Here is a 12,467-nt window from a genome sequence, read left to right on the forward strand (position 1 = left end):
ACAAGACACTTCACCAACTGTGCCACCGATAATGCCACACCTGATGATAAGTTATATGTATGGAAGTGGGCGTGGAAAGTGAAACTTAGAAAAAGATTAATGTCTGTCCCATTGAAAATTTATGGGGAAAAGTTGATATTTAACGTCAAATTGTGCCAATACTGTAAGTAATGAGGAATCAGACAATATCTACCCCGGGAGGCGTGAATTTTGGAAGCAAATTTGAACCGTGTAAATCTCATTATGTGGGAGTTGTTAAACAGCAAAAAAGTGTGGAGAATAAAAATCACAATAAGTTATGTGAAGGGCATCATTACATCCAATAGCTCTGATGGTGCTCAAGAGTGGAGTCCTTTCTGGTGTTTTTTCAACCTTCCATAAAACAGAATAGGATCTCTATAGAATGAATTGATGAAGTCCCCACGCCCCATTCGACAAACAATGGAAGGAAACATTTGTCACTGACCAATTGGTGACATATTGAAAGGAAATGATCATAGACAGAATTAAAGTAGGAGTGATGTTTTATTGACTACTGAAAGCAAACACATCCTTGACATACAGGAAGAGAATTCATCAAGCGTTAATGCAAAAAGCACAAGAAGCATGTTGTAAGTTTTTAGGGGCACTTTTGCAAAGCTCCACACATTCAGAAACATTCAAAGAGCAAAATATTTATATTTCCTCTTCTAACCTGAGAGCACAAGTGTAATGACAATCTCCTCAGCAAAGTTGTTTGTGCTCTCTGAGAAAGGTTGAGTTCACCAAAAATTACATTCAGAACAAATCAAGTGTAATTGGAAATTGCTTTTTATCAAAATGTTTTTTTCCCTCCCCTCTTATGGCAGGGAATGTATCCCCCATTTAATGTTTTTACTTTACACTTTTCCTCCATTACTTATATTAGAGGGAAAGATCTGCCACGTTTACTTGTCAGCCAGAAATTCCTCTTCAAACTCAAATGTGTGACAACTACCAGCTCTCAAGTTGTACTTTTAAGTTTTCTTCTGCTCTGTAACTGCAATATAACACTTGACTTGTGTGTGTGTGTGTGTCTCACACGACGGAAGTGGCTTGAGACACATGAGAATAGTCCAGAAAAAAGGAAAAGTCAAGACATCCTGGTTCCACTGAGAAACGATTAAAAACACATCGATTTATTGAAGAAAATAAAAGCATGGAAGATAGTTTGTGTTTTCCTGGGTTTGCTGCAGGTTGTCCAGATGTGAGCTAGATGATGTGCCCGAGCTGACGGAACGAGTCCATCACTTCAGAAAATTAAGGCAAGTACTGAACTGAAGAAAATGCAGAAAATGGCAGTTGCTTTAACATCTTTGACATTTAAAAAAACTGATTTTGTGCTACTGACCAACATATAAAAAAGTTGATTTTTTTCTCTTTTCTGTTTAAGAACATGTTTAGTGCTGACAACCCCACACTTCAAATGTTTCTTGTGACAGACTTGAGGGAGTGTGGCTTGTATTCACACTATCCGGAAACATCGACTTGGGCTATGATACAGATGCTCCACACTTGCCACAAATAACATCACCGTCAAATAACACGGTCTGCACCGATAAAAGTACACACATCACTGAGGCTCCTTTTTTCTTTTTTTTAAATCCTTTTTAAAATATCGTGTGTGCTGCATTTTAATAACAGAACCCCCTCTATGCTATTCCAGTCTTTAATATCTGTTTGTTCGGCGAGGTCGAGGATGTGGCGGCGGAGTAGACCCTTTAAATGGACGACTCGTTCAAGCGCTTGAGGCGAATGCGTTGGATGTAGCTCACGTTGGCGGGGCTGTAGCGGCTGGGGCTGAAATCCGGCGAGGCGGCCTGGCGGGCAGGACTGAAGCGACCCGACGGAGGCGTGAGCACGCCGGAGGGAGAGCCGGGAGTCTGATGCTGCTGCATCCTGAGTCGCGGTTGGACCACTGCGGGGCTCGGCCAACTGGACACGTTGGACGACAGTAAATTGATTTGTTGCTTTTAGGAAACAGGCTGGCGGAGTGTTTGATCAGATGTGCTCAGCTGCAGAGAGCAATTGTACTATTGACGAGAGTACCTTTCCATGTCTGAGGAAGAGTAGGACCTCATTGTGCTCATCCACTTGTGAACGCTGGGATATTTTTGGAGGTCCACCTTGACACCCCCTATTGCAGACAACACATCTCTGTCCAACTTGCTCGGCGAATCTCTGTGAAAACATCAAACAATAAGACTTGACCTCTTATCCGTGACATCATAACCATCAGTCCTGGTAGTTTTCTGACATACCTCCTATTTTCCTTATATGGTGTTTTTGAGGTGAATTGATTGACTTGAGTTACAAATGTGGTCATGGAACAGATTAAAATTGTCAGTCGAGGTCTGGATTTCACTTTTACAATCAGAATTCTGATTACGTTACACTTCAATCCACAATCAATGCAAATAAAATAGTTATCTTTCACCAGCATTATAATGAATAAAGAAAACTAACGAAATAACAAAATACATTTATTTTGAAAAACACGACGAAACGTTTTCATTCATGAATTTAAAACAAAATGCTTTAAAAGAAACAAAAACTCACTTAAACTTCTGTTCATTTTAAAATTAACCTACTAAAATGTCCTTCATTTTCATCTTTACCAATTATGTCATACATCAGCTTTCGGGATTCATTTGAAATGTATTATTTTGGCACTGCTGTACATAAAAAAGAAGGTTAAAAAGCTGTTTGAGAATGATAGTTTACAGTACGTAAATACACAATACTTGGTGACTTAAACAAAAAAAAAATCATCAGCAAGCTCTGCAGAAGCCTGATAATGATCCTGATCATTTGATTCAGGTGTGTTGGAGGAGGGACACCTCTAAAACAGGGTTCACCAATTCCAGTCCTCAAGGTCCAGGGTCCTGCAGGTTTTAGATGTTTCCGCCCACTAGCACACCCGATTCATATAATCAGCTCACCAGCTTGCCTGATAACAATCCTGATCTTTAGTATCAGGTGTGTCGATATGTGGAAACACCTAAAAACTGGAGGACTCCGGTCCTCGAGGACTGGAATTGGTGAACCCTGACTAAAACATGCAGGAATTGCGGCCCCCCAGGACAGGAGTTTGAGAGCTGTGTTTTAGATTTCTCCCTCCTCCGACACAGCTGATTCAAATGATCAGCTCATCAGTAAGCTCTGCAGAAGCTTGCAGTGATCCTGATCATTTGAATCAGGTGTGATGGAGGAGCAAAACATCTCAAACATGCAGGATTGGACCGGAGTCGCCCATCCCTTTGCTGCATACATTTCAAATAACTAAAACAAATGCTAAAACCAAAAACGAAAGTATTTTTTGAATAACTTTAATGAAGAGTAATTGAATTAAAAGAAGAAGAAGAAAAGCCTGCTACTCACCCAACGATAAAGAATCCTCTCCTACTGTGAGGCGGGGTCCTCGGAAGGAACTCATGTGAATGATCTAAGGACTTATAGGAGGATGCAGATGAGCCCGAGCTGCTCAGGTCTCTCCCACCATGATCCCACGATTTGGACCTTGCGCACAAGTTGCGCCCCCCTGATGCCGCCCCCCTTGTCCTGCTCGTCATCTCCAGGCCGTCCTCGAAGGTCTCGAAGAACTCCTCGGAGCTGCCGCTGCTGCTCCTTTCCTCGGCGTCGCCTCCCTTCAGGGCCTCGTTGCTCTGGCTGCCGTGGCCAATCGACAGCCGCTTCAGCCCGCCGCTCAGGTCCGTGCCGACGCAGGAGTCGTAGGAGTCCGGGGCGTCTCTGTGCCGACTCCCGCCACTGCTCCTCCTCTCCCTGCATCCGTCGGGGCTGTCCGGCGCTTCTTGCAGCGACATGCGCTCAAACTCCACCGACAGGTTGGCGACCGGTGAGAGCAAGCTGGAGGAGGAGGAGCTCCGAGGAGATGCGTTGTCTCCGTTGGAAATGCCGTTTTTGCAGATGGCGGGAGACAGCAGGTCCTGCTCGGCCGCCGTCTCGATCAGGTCGCCGCCGCGATACTTGAGTCCCATTGGCATGATGTGAACGTCGTGACCTCCCACCGCACCCTTCAGGTTGTCTATGGATGTGGCGGAGGTGATGCAGGTAAGTGCGGCGTTCTGCCTATTCTTCATCTCCTCGAGGCTGATGTCCTCACCCTCATCCAAGAAGGCACCAACAGAGATGGAGTTGCAGAACTTCTTGGGCTTGCCTGGAAGCAGGGATGTTCGTTTATAAGTCCACCACTTGCTATCTTGATTTCAGAGATGACAAATCCAGGTAGAGAAAAGTAAAAACCCTGCCACAGTTTGGCTTTAGCCCCTCGTGCTAGCTAGCTAGCTCCCTAACAGGTAAACAAGCACACGGGGAGCTAGCTAGCTAACTAGCTAGCACCTGGGGCTAAAGCCAAAGTTTTTACTTTCTGGACCTGGATTTGCCACCTCTGCTTGACTTTAATTACCTTCATTCTAACACGATAAATAAGTAAAGTTTCACACACAGTAGTTACAACTGTCATACACACTTCATCTGATCCATGTTTAAAGTAGAAGTCAACCTTAAACATTTGTTGACAATAATATGTTATATGTGACCTCACTCGTCTAAACTTGACATTCTGATTAATAATACATTTCTGGAATATGAGTTGTGCAGCAAAATCCAGCCGTTTTTCTCCATCTCAAGGGCGGCCATTTTGATGACATCACAGTTACTCAGGGCTCACGAAACGACTAATCACAACTGTGATGTCATTTTCACTCGGCAGCAAGTGGCAAAATGGCCACCTTCTGATATTGATGGGAAAAAAACTGCTGGATTTTGCTGCTTAACTCATTTTCCACTAATGCAATATTAATTAGAATATCGTATTTAGATTAGTAGGGCTGCATAGAACATATCATTGTCAAGATTTTTTTTTGGGGGGTTGACGTCCTCTTTCATTTATTTATCACTAAACAGCACAGGGACTACTTATCACCCTTGAAATAAGCCAATTGACCGTTTAAGTTTTGTAGACAACTGTGATAATAATTTGATCGTCGATGAGTTGTCGAATAATCTTTACACCTCTTTTTTCTAGGGGTACCATCATTTTTGTCCAGGTCAGTTTCATGATTTTTTATTTTTTATTTAATTCTGTTGAACCACAAATCTAAAGCATTGTCTGAATTCCATTGGTTAATTCACATAAAATATTCCTTTATTATTATTTATTTTACTAACAAAAGGGTACCAACAATTCCGTCCACATTTGCATGAAGCAAAAATGTCCTGGGAAGCAAGTAGAGATTTAAAACTTTTTTTGGGGTAGGACATTGCCAAATTAGCGTTATTGGGGAATTTTAATTGAGCGGCAATCATTTCAGAAATGGTGATATGCAAATGAGCAAGGGACAACAACACACTCATCGTATGCAGCCCCCTCACTCTCACTCTGTTGTATTTTTCATGTTCAACAACTGAGTTAAATTCATACACCCCCATCCCCTACTAACAGTAATCTGTACAGTTACCTGGGGAAGGCGTTTTAAATCTGTTGCTGGTCTCATTCTCTCCCTCTTCGCAAGTTCGGGGAAAGAAATCCCTCTTACTCAGGTACTCTTCCAGCTTATGAAGTCCCTTGGATGATGACAGATCGACAAAACTGTCAAGGAAGTCCCAGTATTCCGCCCAGGGATGACCCATCTCGTGAGCCAAATCTCTGGAGGAAGAATACGCATGAATATCATGTTAACAAAGTACAGGAAGTGTAGCAAAGTGCTTTGGTCGGTTTATTTTCATTCAATTTTTTTTAAGGGATTCTAATGTAAAAGTAAAAATAAGCATGCCAAAATTCATTAGCCGCAGTTTTAATGCATGAAAGGACTAGCAGTGGCTGTAAACAACCGCAATTACGCAGAGTACGGTTTTATAAATACTGTTGACTTGCCTGCCGACCCGCTCTGCACCGCGGTCAGGATCCGACTTAAGAATGTTGTGGAAATGTTGTGCTCGATTCCTCGGCGGCGTCTTCCAGGAACGGCGAAAATCACCTGCCTAAAAGGGAATGATTATAGTTTGTGGTCTAACACACCAACGGTTCACATATTATCTTTGATACTGTGAAAACAAATGAAGTGAATGCAGATAAGAAGTGAATGAATGTCTTACTTTCGAGGGACTCAGCGGACCGGCAAAGGCTGTGACGGTCATCAGCGGGTCCAGCGGGCTTTTTGTGTGTCGTTGGATGAGTGAGAGACTTTCCGAGGCCTCGGGCGACCACGGAGCGCCGATGATGGGCTGAGAGGTGTTGTCGGCTGGCCTGAGCAAGGGGATGTAGCAGCGGTCTACGAGTAAGCACAAAGATGGCGTCGCACAGAAGAATCCTCCCAGATGTTACGCTTCCATTTTTGAGTGATGACGACAGACGTGTCTCTACATAATTGTGTGAACAAATACTGTAATGCGCAAAAGTATTATTCGATTCGATTCTTCTATCCTTTGGTTTCATCTGTGATCCAAGGAACCCCCTTCTCTGATTGGCTGTCAGTCAAGTGTCAGTTAAAAATATCCACCAATATGCAATTTCTACTTCAACAAGTTGAAACACATGGCGCTTATTGAAGCAGACTTCTGAAAAATGCTAAATTGTTAGCATGCGCATGAAATTATTATTTTTTTTAAATGTTTGTTCTTACCCTCCAAATAGTCACTTATTTTCTTTCTCACTTCTTGGGTTGGGTTCTTTCTGCTACAAATAATCTGAGAAAAGGGGGAAACACAGTCAACTGATATTACAGACAGCTGTCACAATACGTCTGTTGCTGGATTCGCAAGGGAGGAAAGAATGCGCTTATGCTCGTCTAAATTTAGTCAACAATGTGCAGCGAGGGATTGCGGCCAAAAGATTTCGAACGCCATAAGGTCAGAAATTCATAAAGTCGCACAAATGAGACTTGAAATAGGGCCTGAGCAACGACCACTGCGACATCCCTATTGTAATTGAAGAAATTATTATTTTTCTTTAGATATTAGATAAGATTACTTTGTTTGCTTGTTTTTGCCAAAGGACCCACATTTTTGAGGGCTTAAACATGCACAAAAACTCAACATGTTGCACACACATCAGGCCTGATGAAAAATGTGATATTTTAATGTTGTCATACACAATCACGAAAAATGGCTTTGTAGTGACCCCTGTACAGAAGTTCAACGAATCCTGATACGAATCTATAAATTGATTATTGCCATTTTTCAACTCAAATTTAGAAAATACTTATCAGTTAACTTGCACATGTACACTGTAAGATTTGTATGAAAAAAAATATTTATTTATCTGAAAATTCAGGTTCCAGTCTGTTTCATGTTTGAACAGCACTGAAATAAAATATTAAGGCTTAATGTTCCATTAATATAACATTCTTCCATGCTTAATGTGTGAACCCTAACCCTAAGTAAGACGTTTTGTTGAATACTCCCCTAAAAAAATTGAAGTTTAAAAATCGATTCGGCCGCATATCGAATCGATTCGAGAATTGCGCGCTGTAATATCGCGATATATTGCCGAATAATTTTTTTCTAACACCCCTACTTAAAATCACTCAATCAAACTTTGCATACACATCAGGCCTGGCAAAAAATGCCCTATGTTAGAGGTTTATTGTGCTCAACGTCTCATGTTGTCCAAAGTTGCTACAGTACATAAATGACGTGCATGTGCTCATAAAATCCTGACGAAAACCGCATCACTCTTTTGATGGGTCGGCTATCGTGATGCATAAAATCCTACTTATCATATCATGCTAAAATTATTAAGACTTTTGAAAAAATGATTAAAGACATTTTAATGATAATTAAGTTTTTTTTTATCCATGGATCCTGCGCCTTATAACACTTTTGCAGGAATTTTGTGTATGTTTACCTATTCTGTTGGTTTGCGACTAAAACCAGCAAGGGTGTGGGGGGGGGGGGGGGTATTTCAATGTAAATAACACATACATCACAAGGCTTGCGGTCACCACTGTTCTTGCGGTTCTTATCCGTGTCAGGGTGCGAGCACAGCACGTTGACCACGTCTGGACAGCCAAACTTGCAGGCAAAGTGGAGTGGCGTTTCAAAACCCTGACACACATAAACAGCAAAATATATTGTGAACACAGGCCAGAACAATGCTTTGAGTGAATCTGTTTTTTGATGGGCAATTTAAAAAAAAATTTTTTAAACCCTACCGCCTTATCTGGAGTGTTGAGGTAAAGATCGACAATGTAACGGATGCGCTTCTGCAGCATGTCTTCTTGGTCGTCGGGGTACATGAGGCGCATAAACTCTGGGTTCTCTAAAGTATCCAGCAGAAGTTGGGCGATGCCGGCTTGATTCTCCTTGGCCGCCACGTGCATCACGTTGTACCGGCAACCCTCCTGAGAACACATTGCAGTCAAAAGTGTGAAGACGAATATCGCTTCTCAACAGCAAAGTGCCTAATGTAAAACAACATTTACCCAACCCGATTTAAGTGCACATGCATCACCTTTCCCTGTCACAGGTGATCTCCCCCCCCCCTCCTTATAAATATGGCAACAAAGTTACATTGATGTTGTCAAAGAGTAATAACAGAATGGGGCAACAATCTCCACTTGTGCTGCTACTTACTTTCACGTCAATCTCAAAATTCAGACAGTGTTGGTAAACAGATTAGGTAGAAAATGGAATGAAACTTTTCACATTCCCACCTGCACAATAGTGGGGTTATCCCCGGAGCCAATGAGATAGCGTGGGTTGCTCCAGACAATGTCGCTGAAGGCCACCTCGTCTCCCTTCTCCACGGCTTTTCTCAGCTTGGCCGTCAGGTCCTGCGCACGCGGGCTCTTAAAACTGTTGGCTCGCTCCCTGTTGACGGTATCCACCTCCATCATGTCTAGTGTGCGGGGAAAGACAATACTCAGCGAGGGGCCGGCACTCGTCTCTAAAACAGCAAAGTAGTTGCTGGACTCGATTCAATCCAGGTTCACTGACTAAGTGGTGTCTTTATATAAACAATTTATATTATTAACGTGAATAGAAAGCCAACAAAGCAACAACAGAAATGTTACTTAGAATTTACATATACTGCTAAAAAAAAAAAAAAAAAAAATCCCTTAATTGTTTAGATTTTTTTCTTTAGCAGTACATACAGTATATACATACACTTTTCAAAACACTTAGTTCCTTTAACTTTTTTTTTTGCAGTATATATCAGTAAACAGGACAATGATAATGTCCCTGAAACTTTTGATTTCCACTTTGGTTTTTCAATTCAATTTCAGGGACATTATCATTGTCCTGTTTGATTTGCATTTTATACAAAGCATTCAGCTAAACACTATTTTACATACTGTACCTTTACTGCCCATTTGGCCTGGCTTAACAGGAGACACGCATGCCATGGATTTGTTGGGAGAGGGGAAGTAGTCACACATCCCCTTGGCAAACTTCTCCGCATCCTCACGGTTGGAAAAGGCTTTAAAACGTGCTCCCTTCATCCCCTTTACAGCTTGAAGGGCATCTTTCCTATCTGTATAAACATGTGCTCTTTCTACGGACAGACAATAATCTGCGTAAGTACGCGCTTGTTGTTACACTGTTATTCTGCGACATGAAAAGTGGCTGTCCTTGTTGCTTTTGTGTGTACTCAAATTTTAACTGCTTGCCTGGCATATAACAAAAAAACATCAATTGAGTTTAAGGACAAGGGAAACATTGACCCAGACATTATATGGGAGAGGTTTAGCAGCACAAATACTAATGGTACATTAATGCTTGTGCTTGGAAGCACATAGTGGTAACTTTCAAGCATGTGGAGTTGCACTTAGAAAGTAGGACAATAATGGAGGTACCATGAATAAACAGGCAGGCATTGTGATTACCGGTAGCTTTAAAAGGGACTTGAAACACAGTGTAAAGCCACTTTTCTAAATACATAACACATTTGTTAACAACAAGGAAGTGTCCACATGGTAAAATCAGACAGTCGTACATGGATGACACGGGTGAAAAATGTATGCTAAAAATGATATCGTGAAACACTAAGATACGACAAGTCGGGATTGTCTCCTAAAAACAAAAAGCAATGCTTTCTTACCATTTCGAGACAAAATGTCCTCCCACGACGGACATACTCCATAATAAAAGGCCGGGGATACTTGTGCTGCTTTTGAAGGAGATTTCATTTTGGATTGAGTGCTAGAGATCTCCTCTTCCTCGGGCGGGTTGAGCCCCACGCCATAGCCAAAGTCCAGTTCCTCATTTGGGCCGCTGCTTGCTGCAACAGTTGAATTGGTACACGGTAAAGCTTGGTCACGGTCCGTTGCTGAAGCCACGCCGTCCGCATCCCTCGCAGAGGAACCATTGTCCGTTTCAGTGGTATCGCTCTCCGGCCCAGCGAGCATTCGCGCCAACTTCTTTTCAAAGATAGATCGGGTGCTGGCCGTGATGGCGACGCACTTCAGGTCTGCCCGGGCAAATTCCTCACGCAGTTCATCAGCAGTTAGGCCCTTCAGCCTGGTCAAAACTGCCTCCATTCTTCAGCTCCCTGGAAAATAGAAGAATGACTCAACTAAAGACAAGCCGCTATTAATACTGTCATAGCAATAACTTGGTAATAATTTCTAAATCCAAAGAATAAACTGTCAATGACAATATGTACTTTCCACAAAATGATAATTGAATAGCAATCCAGAAAATCATCTGAGAGATGGAACTCAAGCTCGCAAACACATGCAGGGCGATGAAATGAGAAATAATTCCTAAAGTATTAATGACTTGACTACAACTGTCCCCAGCAGCACACGGGCAAGCAGCACACGGGCAAGCAAAACGCACCTCCTTAACTGACCTTTCACTTGGGCATGAGGGAATTCATACTTGCAATGCGTCTTGAAATCAATTCCACAGAAGGTGTCATCAGAGTTCTTTCAAAGCTATTTGGTAACTGACAGTAGGGTCTGAGAATTTCGCCCAGTGTTATTTAATCTAATCAGTTATTCCCACAGCAATAGACAGCAAATAGCAAATTCCATTATTTATAGAAGCATTATTGATCTTTTTATTGGAGGAGCACAAATCTCCTTCTTTTTCAACAGACCTATAGTTCAGATCAGGATCTAGCTGTCTCTCTCTGTCACACGGCGAGCAAATTGATCATCATCTGCTTTTCCTTCAATATCACACTTGGTAGAGATAAGTCACTGTAACCCCGTTAACATCAAGCAAAAAAACAACAACAACACATGCATGTACAGCTAGCCTGTGCTAGCGAGTTTGCTATCATATCAATGAGGTTGGACAGCCGGGTAGTGAGCATGGCTAGCATGGTAGAAACAGCTCTGATGAAATCCTACCCAAAAGGAGAAACGTATGTAATTTGGACAAAGACTATCAAGATGCACAATATTACATACAAATACGTATTTGTTTAAAGATACGGCTGGATTAGTCGATTCAATGCATGCTGTCACACCCAACTGTCATTTGAGGTGGCTTCTCAGCCTGCAACGTACAAATTCGATTCGTCTTCGGGGTGATGATGCCGATAAAAAACAAAAGTGCATCTGATGACATCTTGTAAAAAATGAGTACTGATACTCACAGAGCAACATGTTTTGTATTTTACGATGAGCTTTAGGCGGTCCTCGTTAGTTTTACACAGATAAAGTGGTGGACAGACACAAAGCTGAGGACGGTCTGATAGTCTCGTCTCATTGTTTACAACGTCTTCTGCGCATGCTCAGTTTCAAGACAGTGCGAATGTAACGTTCCCCATCTGTGGGATTTTTTAAATTTCAACAAGGACCACTCATAGCATTATATTCACTATTTACGCGAATACGCTAGTGCATATACATTCTGTTTCTAAAATCATTTGTGGTATTTAGGTGCCATGACAGCAAATATATTTTTGAATTTTGTGCAGTTAAGTGCATATTTTGCGTTTGTCATTTTGTCTTCGTCTTTAAACTAAGTTCTGAAGCATAAATACATCAAATTGATTTGTACGAACAAACAAAAAAGCACGCACACTGTATGTGATGGTAAAAGTAAAATCAGTTAACAAACGTCTGGGACAGTAACTGACAACTGTCAGAACATACTAATAAGCAAAATACTTTAGTTGCCCCTTAAACTGTCAGCCGCAAAAGACTGAGAACATCAGTTGGAAGTTTTGAGCGCATTCGGAAGGGCTCGTGCTAACGTTAGCCTCTTTGCAATGTAAGATTATCACCATCGCCCGCGTCCGTCAGCGTACATTTGTGCATTGGTTTGATGTTCTAGGTTTAAAAAGTACATGGAATGGTCATATAATAATGGTAAAAACATATCAAATAGACCATGCCCACCTCCTCCTCCGCTCCCAGATGGTTTCAAAATACTGACAGGAAGGACCCAGTCACTGTCACCTAACGTGGTGCCTGAACAAAATTAATGACGTGGCCTAAAAGTGAGTACCAACTTCCGCTCGAGGAGTAACG

General features: G+C 42.0%; 1 protein-coding gene across 5 annotated transcripts; it reads right to left on the reverse strand.

The window, feature by feature from the left end:
- Positions 1–506: 506 nt before the first annotated feature.
- ankle2 (ankyrin repeat and LEM domain containing 2) lies at positions 507–12,448 on the reverse strand. Of its 5 annotated transcripts, XM_077562106.1 has the most exons (14): positions 11,588–11,748; positions 10,082–10,531; positions 9,341–9,535; positions 8,694–8,878; positions 8,193–8,381; positions 7,963–8,085; positions 6,663–6,726; positions 6,136–6,311; positions 5,915–6,021; positions 5,499–5,686; positions 4,142–4,195; positions 3,400–4,063; positions 2,068–2,199; positions 507–1,953 (listed from the first exon to the last, which is right to left on the reverse strand). In XM_077562106.1, the coding sequence occupies exons 2-14, from the start codon at positions 10,518–10,520 to the stop codon at positions 1,740–1,742; spliced, it is 2,730 nt and encodes a 909-aa protein (XP_077418232.1). In that variant the 5' UTR covers positions 10,521–10,531; positions 11,588–11,748; the 3' UTR covers positions 507–1,739. The 5 variants fall into 5 exon arrangements, with proteins under 5 accessions (XP_077418232.1, XP_077418229.1, XP_077418228.1 ...); XM_077562103.1 differs by lacking the exon at positions 11,588–11,748 and adding an exon at positions 12,336–12,448 and having other exon boundaries at positions 3,400–4,195; XM_077562102.1 differs by having other exon boundaries at positions 3,400–4,195.
- Positions 12,449–12,467: the final 19 nt, after the last annotated feature.

Source organism: Vanacampus margaritifer, chromosome 3, assembly GCF_051991255.1.
Source record: "Vanacampus margaritifer isolate UIUO_Vmar chromosome 3, RoL_Vmar_1.0, whole genome shotgun sequence".
NCBI lineage: Eukaryota > Metazoa > Chordata > Actinopteri > Syngnathiformes > Syngnathidae > Vanacampus > Vanacampus margaritifer.

Coding starts and splice junctions, on each gene's coding strand:
- ankle2 (XM_077562103.1), bottom strand. CDS start 10,520: ATGGAGGCAGTTTTGACCAGGCTGAAGGGCCTAACTGCTGATGAACTG. Junction 8,879..9,340: donor AGGCCAAATGGGCAGTAAAG/GTACAGTATGTA, acceptor CCCGCACACTAG/ACATGATGGAGGTGGATACC. Junction 6,312..6,662: donor AATAAGTGACTATTTGGAGG/GTAAGAACAAAC, acceptor GCTTACTCGTAG/ACCGCTGCTACATCCCCTTG.